Raw genomic sequence first — 9,958 nt, 5'->3', positions numbered from 1 at the left:
AGGTGTCTGTTACTATATATTGTCTGTGTTCCTTTCTGGTCTATGTTGCCTTTAGGCTCTCTCTTTGCTTAGAGGACCCCTTTCAATATTTCTTGTAGGGCTGGTTTTGTGTTTGCAAATTCCTTTAATTTTTGTTTTTTCTGGAAGCTTTTTAACTCTCCTTCTATTTTCAATGACAGCCTAGCTGGATATAGTATTCTTGGCTGCATATTTTTCTCACGTAGTGCTCTGAATATATCATGCCAGTCCTTTCTGGCCTGCCAGGTCTCTGTGGATAGGTCTGTTGCTAATCCAATGTTTCTCTCATTGTAGGTTTCAGATCCCTTCTCCTGAGCTGCTTTCAGGATTTTCTCTTTGTCTCTGAGACTTGTAAGTTTTACTATTAGATGTCGGGGTGTTGACCTATTTTTATTGATTTTGAGAGGGGTTCTCTGTGCCTCCTGGATTTTGATGCCTGTTTCCTTCCTCATATTAGGGAAGTTCTCTGGTATAATTTGCTCCAATATACCTTCTGCCCCTCTCTCTCTTTCTTCTTCTTCTGGGATCCCAATTATTCTAATGTTGTTTTGTCTTTTGGTATCGCTTATCTCTTGAATTCTGCCCTCGTGATCCAGTAGTTGTTTCTCTTTTTCTCAGCTTCTTTATTTTCCATCATTTGGTCTTCTATATCACTAATTTTCTCTTCTGCCTCATTTAGCCTAGCAGTTGGAGTCTCCGTTTTTGATTGCACCTCATTAATAGCCTTTTTGATTTCGACTTGGTTAGATTTTAGTTCTTTTATTTCTCCAGAAAGGGTTTCTCTAATAACTTCCATGCTTTTTTCAAGCCCAGCTAGTTTCTTTAAAATCATCATTCTGAACTCTAGTTCTGACATCTTACTAATGTCCGTATTGATTAGGTCCCTGGCAGTCAGTACTGCCTCTTGTTCTTTTTGTTGAGGTGATTTTTTCTGTCTTGTCATTTTGTCCAGAGGAGAATAGATGAATGAAAGAACAAAATGCTAACAGGGTAACAACATCCCCAGAAAATATACACTAAACAAATCAGAAAAGACCTGAAACTGCGGGAAAGGAAAGGGAAAGAAAGAAAAGGAAAAAAAAAAAAAAAGAAAAGAAAAAGATAAAAACAAACAGAAACAAAACAAAAGGAAAAAAACAGAATATGATCAAATATGATCAGGCTGGTGCATAGATCAGTGCCACACACTACATTTTGGGTGTATTTTGGTCTGTTAGAAAAAAGTGCCTCCCAAAATTTTAAAGAAAGAAAAACTTATATATGTACAAAAATAAGGGTTAATACGATGAAGGGATGGAATATGACTGTAAAGATGAAAATTATAAAAGATATTATAAAAGGAATTGATAAGAAGTTGGTTGAAAAAAGAAAGAAGAAGACTAAAAAAAAAAAAAGGGAGAGAATGTGATCAGGCATGAGACTAGAACAAAGCCATTCGTTAGAGATTTAGGGTATATTTTGGTCTGTTAGAAGAAACTATCCCAAAGAGAGAACAACTTATATATATATATACCAAAAATAAGGGTAACTACTATAAAGGGATAGAATATGACTCTAAAAATGAAAAATAAAAAAGATTTTTTTTTTTTAACAAGGGATTGATAAGATGTTGGTTGAAAAGGGGAAAAAAAAAAATTCAAAAAAAAAGTTAAAAAAAATTAACTTTGAAAGACTAAAGAATCATGGAAAAAAACCCATGAGTTCTATGTGCTGTATTCCCCTAGCGCTGGAGTTCTGCCGTTCTCATTGATCGGTAAACTTCGTCTTGGCTGGCTGTTCTTGCTGATCTTCTGGGGGAGGGGCCTGTTGCCGTGGTTCCCAAATGTCTTTGCCAGAGGCGGAATTGCCCCGCCCTTGCCCGGTCCGGGCTAAGTAATCTGCTCGGGTTTGCTCTCGGGAGCTTTTGTTCCCTGCAAGCTTTCCGTACAGCTTTGGAGGCCGAGAGTGCAAATGGCGGCCTCCCAATCTCCACCCCGGAGGAGCCGAGAACTCGGGGCTCCCCTCCTCAGTGCGCCCCCAGAGAAAAGCAGTCAGTTACTCCCGTCTCCCCGGTCTCCGGCTGCACTCCGTGCTCGCCCGGCCTGTGACCGAGCGTTTCTATCTCTGGCACCCGACCCCGTGTGGAGTCTCCAAACCCAGCAGATCCCTGTGGTGCGCTCCCGCGCCGGTCCTCCCGGGGGAGGAAGGTGAGTCTCCCCAGATCTGCCGCTTGTTGGGTCCCTGCTGGAGGAGCAGTGGCCCAACTGTGCCGTGGATCACGGTTTATGACAACCCTGAGCTGAGAGCCCACTCCTCTGCTCCGTCTCTGCAGCCAGCTTCCCTGCTCCGATACCTGGGAGCTCTGCCACACTCAGGCACCCCCAGTCTTTCTGTGACCCCTAGGGTCCTGAGACCACACTATCCCAGGAGAGTTCCACCCCCTGCTTAGCCACTGGAGCGACCTCCCTCAGCGGAGCCGACTTCTAAAAGTTCCGATTTTGTGCTCCAGGGCTCTATCACTTGCCAGAAGCGGCTGAGGGAGGCCCCCTCCCCTGCCGTCTATCCTCCCGAATATCACCCGGGATTCACTTCTCTGCACGTCCTACCTTCCAGAAAGTGGTCGCTTTTCTGTTCAGAGAGTTGTTGCTCTTCTTTTCTTCGATCTCCTGTTGAGTTTGTAGGTGTTCAGAATGTTTTGATCCCTATCCAGCTGAATTCCTGGGACCAGACGAAATCCAGGTCTCCTACTCCTCCACCATCTTGCTCCTCTCTCCCAGCATATCTATTGAAAGATATGAGTTTAGTGTCGTTGTATTGTCTGTACAGTCCCTGTTTCTGTATATTGTCTCTGTGTTTTTCTGGTCTGTTACTCTTGGGGTCTCCCTTCGCTTACAGTATCCCCCTTAAAATTTCTTTCAGGGCTAGTTTGGTGATCACAAATTCTTTTAGTTTCTATATGTCTTGGAAGCTCTTTATCTCTCCTTCTGTTGTGAGTGACAGCCCTGCTGGATAAAGTATTGTTGGCTGCATGTTTTTCTCATTTAGTACCCTGAATATATCATGCCAGCCCTTTTGGCCTACCAGGTGTCTGTGGATAGGTCTGCTGCTACCCTAATATTCCTACCCTTGTAGGTTAAGGATCTCTTTCAGAATTTTCTCTTTATCTCTGAAATCTGCAAGTTTCACTATTATATGTCAGGTGTTGATCTATTTTTATTGATTTTTGAGGGGGGTCCTCTAGGCCTCCTGGACTTAAATGCCTGTGTCCTTCCCCATATTAGAGAAGTTATCAGCTATGATTTGCTCAAATATACCTTCTGTCCCTCTCTCTTTCTTCTTCCTCTGGGACTCCAGTTATTCTAATATTGTTTCACTTTATGGTATTGTTGATTTCTCAAAGCTTCCCCTCATGGTCTGTTAGTTGTTTTTCTCTCTTTTCTTCAGCTTCCTTCCTTTCCATCAATTTGTCTCCTGTGTCATTTACTCTCTCTCTGCCTCATTTACCCTAGCTGTTAGAACATCCAATATAGACCGCATCTCAGAGCATTTTTAATTTTGGCCTGATTAGATATCATTTCTACATTAAGGCATTCTCTAGTGTCTTTTATGCTTTTTTCAAGCCCAGCTAGTATCTTTATAATCATTATTCTGAAATCTATGCCTGACATTTTACTTATATGCATATTGACTAAATCTATGGCAGAAAGTATTACCTATGGCTCTTTCTTTTTTGTGAATTTCTCCTTTTAGTAACTTTGTCTAGAGAAAAATAAATGAATGAGAGAACAAAATAAAAAATATCAACCACGACCCCAGCAAAATACACCCTAGAATAATCTGAAGAGATCAGAAACCAAAAAAGAAAAGGAAAAAAGGGCAGGGGGAGAGAATATAATCTCCCAGGTGCACAAAACAGTGTGATTGACTTGGTCCTGGGTGTATTTTGGTCTGTTTGTTAGAGGACACTAAATCCGAAAATTGTAAAGAAAGAAAAACTTATAGATATACAAAAATAAATTTGAATATAGTGAAAGGAATCCAAAAATGAAGAATATATCTATAAAATATAAATGTAAAAAAGAAAATACAAAAAAGACTTTAAATAAGGAGTTGATAAAATAAGAAACTAGTTGAAAAGGAAGAAAAAAAAGAAAAAAATTTTAAAATGAAAGACTAAAGAATCATGAGAAAAAACCTTGATTGTATTCTATATACTCTTTTCCCCTAGTGCAGGAGTTTTTCAGTTCTGTGTGATCCATAAATTTGGTATTAGCCTGACATTCCTGCCAGTCTTTTGGGGGAAGGGCCTGTTGCACTGATTCTCAGGTGTCTTTGCCTGGGTGGAGTTGCACCACCCCTTGCCAGGGGCCCAGGCTCAGTGTAAGCTGCTTCGGGTTGCTCTATGTGGCTCTTGTTCCCTAAAGGCTTTCCATGCCACTTGCACAAAGTAGTTGCTTTTCTATTTGTAGAATTGCAGCAATTCTTTTTTTAGATCTAGGGTTGAACCTGTACCCCTGAAGCAAATAATACATTATATGTTAATTTAAAAAGAAAGAAAGAAAATGCACACAGAAGAGCATATACCACATTATTCTACTTTAGTAAAAGTGTGTGTGAATAGATGTAGAGGTAGAGATGGATCTATATCTTAAAAAAAAAAAGATCTAAGGTTGAATTCGCAGGTGTTCAGGATGATTTGATAGATATCTAGCTGAATTCAAGGGTCCAGGTGAAATGAGGGTCTCCTATTCTTCTGTCATCTCCCCTCCTCTCCTCTTCTGCATTCTTCTGATTTCAACCTATTTGTCTTTGAATCCAAGGTGTGTCCTCTGTAGATTGTTACATTTGGATCTTGCTTTATTATATATTTTGCCATTCCCTGCTTTCTAATTAGGTTTTCTGGACCATACGTATTTAATGCAGTTATTAACAGGTTCAGAGTTACAATTGCCATTTTGCTATTTTGTTTTCTGTCTTTAGCCTTCTTTGTTCCTCTGTTCTTCCTTTACTAACTTCTTTTGTGTTAAATAAATCTTTTAGTATATCATTTTAATTCCTTTTTTGATTATTTTTTACTATATTTGTAAATCAATTTCCTAGTGTCTGCTCTAGAAATTCCAATATGCATCTTAACTCACCACAGTTTATTTCAAATTAATGTTAACTTGATTCCCATGAAATATAAAATGTTTTCTCTAACATAACTCCATTCTTTTCCCCTCTTGAGCTATTATTTTCATATATATTACATCTGTATATTACAAATCAATGTTACAGTGTTATAATTATTTCTTTACACAAAGTTATGTTTTTTAAAGAATTTAACAGAAGAAACATGAAAATGTATTTAGATTCTTTTATTTTTAACATGGATATTTATTACTTCTACACTCTATATTTTTTCCAGTTAATTTGAGCTACCATCTGGTGTCATTCCTTTCCAGATTCCAAAGAATTTTCTTTAGTATTTGTGATAAATCAGTTCTGATATCAAGGAGTCCTCTCAATCTTTTTAAATTTTGGAATGTCTTTATTTTACCTTTATAACTGGATAAAAAATTTTTCATTAGCCATTTTTTCTTTCAGCATTTTGAATATATCATTCCACTGCCTTTTAGGGTCCATTTTCTCTGGTGGGAAGTTAGACATTATTTATATTGATGCTCTCTTGTACATATTAAATTATTTTTCTCAGGGTGTCTGGGTTGCTCAGTCAGTTAAGCATCTGCCTTCGGCTCAGATCATGATTTCAGGGTGCTGGGATTGAGACCCGTATCTGGCTCCCCACTCAGTGGGGAGCATGCTTCTCCCTCTCACTCTGCACCTCCCCCTGCTCATGCTTTCTCTCAAATAATAAAGAAAATCTTTTTAAAAAATTGTTTTTCTCTTGCTTCTTTCAAGATTTTCTCTTTGCGTGTGGCTTTTAACACTTCAACTATGATGTGTCTAAGTATAAATCTCTTTGAATTTATCCTACTTGTGGTTCATTAAGCTTCTCTAGATGTGTAAATTAATATTTTTATGGTAGTTTTATGGTTTTATTAACACAAATATGACATGCACAACAAGCTGTCTATTCATTTTCTTTGCTGCGCAGCCTGGCGTTGGGATTGGTGACTGTGATTGCCAGCTGGGCTGCTCTTTCCACAATAGCTTTGTGGTTCTTGGAGGAGACACTGTGAGCAATCTCTGCACAGTAAGATTTGTTGCACATTAGCAGCACTTCAAGCTCCTTGACGTTGTGGACTAGGAACTTCTGGAAGCCACTGGGCAACATGTGCTTTGTTTTCTTGTTGTTGCCGTAACCAATGTTGGGCATCAAGTTCTGGCCCTTGAATCTTCTGTGCACCCTATTGTCAGTGCCTCTGGGTTTCCGCCAGTTGTGCTTAATTTTGACATAGCGGTCTGACTGGTGCTGGATGAACTTCTTGGTCCTCTTTTTAACTATCTTGGGCTTCACCAGAGGTCTGAGGGTAGCCATGATACCCAGTAACAGATGGCTGCCACCTCTGCAGGCAGCGCCGAGGAAGAGAGTTGTAAATTAATATTTTTAACAAATTTGGGGAGTTTGGGGCCACTATTTCTTCAAAAAATTATGATAACTATTGGACCCACAATTTGAGAAAGTATATTAGATGAGATGTGAGACATTTATTGGGAAAGTCTAGGAACCAGAAAACTGGAATGAGTACATGTACTTGGATTCAGATATAGCCTGAACCTTTGGGCACCTTGAGTACCCCTTGATCTCATAAGCAGTTGTTTCTCCCTGTGTGTCTCTGTTTCTGCATTGCTAGAATTCAACTGTAAGACGAATTTCTAAATTATTATCCTGAATTTTAAAAAAGCCACCACAAAAGAGTATCACTGTGTGATTCCTTTTGCATGAAACTCTAGAGAAGACAAAACAAATCTATAGTTACAGAAATCAAGAGGGAGAGTTCCCAGATGGGCGTGTCTGAAAAGTTTAAAAAATGATTTAATATATTTGGGCTCTCAATAGATGGAATTTATGTTAAGTACTCATTCAGATAAGGTTTGAATACAAGAATACCTTCAAGAGAGACAGTATGGTCCTAAATATTCTATAAAATTATCACTACCCATATGAGGATCGACACCAGGTAAGTACAACTTCTCCCCCAATCCCTGCTAGAATGGACTTTGAGTGAGGTCAAGATCAAGGTGAGGAAATGATATTCCTTCACTTACATGGATTTACCAAGCATCCAAGAAGCCCAAAATTATTATCAGAAAAGAAGGATATGGTCAAACATCTACTAGCAGTTGGTCAGAATAGCTATTTTCTGTTCTGTGCACTTTGCCTTTGGTGTACAACTAGGCATTAAAGGTATATTAGACCTTTGAGGCTTACAAGGCAGTTCAGGTTTCATTGTAATTGGCACACTCTCTGCAACTGTAAGGCTTTTAAGGTATACTAAAAACCACTGCTTGGGAGGAGCTGAGAAAAAGAAGTGGGGGTTAACTTACTTCTGACAGTGGCTGTCCTCTATTTCTCTCTAAATCCTAAGGGATGATCTTAATACAACTTATCACTCAAAAAGAATGCACACTGTCTTCAGGCTTTCCCTATACAGCTTCCCTTGCTGACTCAAAGCCCATAATGGGAATAAAAAACCAGCTATGCTCAGAAGGGAAATTGCAAGGCTAATCCAGAAATTAAAACACACACACAAGGAACTCAGGATCTTGCTCAATAGTACAAGCTGAAACTAAATAGCATATATGTGGGTGGATCCTTAGAATATTAGGCCAAGAAGGATGAATTATGTTTGGACAGGGCCAAATTTATCAATACAAGTATACTCACTGTGGGCTCAGGAGCAGCCCATGGTGCATTTCACACCAATGAAATATATATAGACATAACTCATTGTATTGCACTTCATTTTATTTTGCTTTGCAGATATTGTGGTGGGTTTTTTTCTTCACAAATTGAAGGTTTTAATTTGTCATAAATCGGTTTACAAATTGAAGGTTTCAAATTGTAAAAAGTGCAAAAGCACAATCAAGCAAGTCTATTGACACCATTTTTCTGACATCACCTGCTCACTTCATGTTTCTGGGTCACCTTTCAGTAATTTTCACAATATTTCAAACTTTATTATTATATTTGTTATGGTGATCTGTGATCAGTGATTATGAGTTGCTAAAAGCTCAGAGGACAAATCTTTTATCAATAAAGTATTTTTAATTAAGACATGACATTGTTTTTAACACATGATGCTATTGCACACTTAGTAAACAACAATATAGCATAAGCATAACTATTATATGCATTGGGAAACCAAAAAATTTCATTTGATTCACTTTAGTGCAATATCCACTTTATTGTGGTAGTCTGGAACCCATCCCAGTATATATTTGAGATATGCTTGTGTTTCTCTAATGGGATCCCGACAAATATTTTTTTTAAATTCTGAGTCATTCTCATGTGCACTCATCTTTTTTAGTGACCTGAAGGGATCTGCAGTGGTGGCTCTTTGATCATGAAGTCCATTAAAATGAAGTAGATGGACACCGTCCTACAATACTTCTTAAGATATATATCTATATATGAAATTCTGGGTCTCATGGACAGAAAATTAACAAAAATCATTATAACAGGGCTTCAGATCCTTTTTCCAGTCCTTGATATATCCTACTTTAAAGACAGGAGGCTTTGACTGAAGGGCAGACTGGGTCCCTTTGACAAAATTCCTCACACTCAGTCATCAGTATATACAATTAATCATTCCCCAAAAGTCTCCAAGGAAGCCAGTCAAATCTCCTTCAACTCGAATCTTCAGTGTATAGTGTCATCATGGGAAGTTATGGCTGCTGCAATTGCAGTCTCACTTAGGGGTGGTTCTGAAATGTGTGGAAAAGAAATCCTCCCAGTGGGCAGAGTTTTGAGGAGTTTTATTTAATTGTTCACTTTGTGAAGAAGAGACATGTCTTGAATTTTGTGTTGATTCATGTCCAATAGCTCAATGAGTTGTTGAGTAGTAGGGGGATAGACAAGAATAAGACTGGAAATTTGATGACAAAAAGGTCTAGAGGAGATATATGTGGATGGAATTCTAAGAATAGGTATTAAATGAGGTTTATAAATGCTTGACTGAGGATAGGACATTAGAGGGAAGAGTACAAGTGAGGTTTGGGTATTTATTCCTTCGGCTCTTTGTGCTGAGCCATGTAATTAATGGCCATTATGTTTCTCTTCCTAAGGCCACTGCTCTTATAAGGGTAGCCTTTTCTGCCAGGTTCTGGTAACATTACCTATATTCACTATGAGCCTGGTGGTGATAATGCCTCCTTATCATCACGAGTTATAGGATGATTTACCAACCCTACCCATGTTTTTAGAGCCCTGTTTATTAGACTCTCCTCAGGGTCCTATTGTTTCTTGACAATTGACACCTGTTTCTTGAGGGGATCCTAATAGGTCCACAAAACAACTCTGATCATAAAGTCCACGGGGATAGGGAATTTGATCTTTTATCTGATATTTCTATCCCAGCATCTAGAATGTCTCTTGCACAGCAGGTTTTCAATAAATGTTTCTTAAATGAACATATGTAATGACTACTTTTCCTCCATTAGTGATCTTTATGTTAAAGTCAATTATGATTGATTTAATATAGTTTGACCCATTTTGTGCTTTTACTTGTAATTCCTTAGAGAATGACAAAGAATTATAAATGTCAGCAAAAAACAAGCAAACTTGTTGGTATGCACATGGAACTCCAAGATAACTAACATAAAAATTTATTGAAAAAGATAATTCATCAAAAAACATCCTATATACATCCACACCTACAGCACCTGTCTTGACCCCCAGTAGAAGCTCCACACTGGGCTCCAAGGGCACCAGGTGGGAGCTCAGGGGTCGGTGGGTCCGGTGGCTGTAAAGGGACAGGGTGGAAGTCTCAGGTTGAAAAATTATGATTATAATTTT

The 9,958-nt window shown here is 38.6% G+C and overlaps 1 protein-coding gene across 1 annotated transcript; it reads right to left on the bottom strand.

Annotated features, from left to right (window-relative positions):
- Positions 1 to 6,070: 6,070 nt before the first annotated feature.
- On the bottom strand, positions 6,071 to 6,478 carry LOC116624723 (60S ribosomal protein L32-like). Its single transcript, XM_032392845.1, has one exon. It carries the CDS (start codon positions 6,476 to 6,478, stop codon positions 6,071 to 6,073), a length of 408 nt encoding a protein of 135 aa, XP_032248736.1.
- Positions 6,479 to 9,958: the final 3,480 nt, after the last annotated feature.

This window comes from Phoca vitulina, unplaced genomic scaffold, assembly GCF_004348235.1.
Source record: "Phoca vitulina isolate PV1807 unplaced genomic scaffold, GSC_HSeal_1.0 scaffold70, whole genome shotgun sequence".
Classification (NCBI taxonomy): domain Eukaryota; kingdom Metazoa; phylum Chordata; class Mammalia; order Carnivora; family Phocidae; genus Phoca; species Phoca vitulina.
This window is presented reverse-complemented; position numbering and strand designations above follow the sequence as displayed.

What these genes read in the sequence shown, in the direction of transcription:
- LOC116624723 (XM_032392845.1), bottom strand. Translation starts at nt 6,478, where the DNA reads ATGGCTACCCTCAGACCTCTGGTGAAGCCCAAGATAGTTAAAAAGAGG.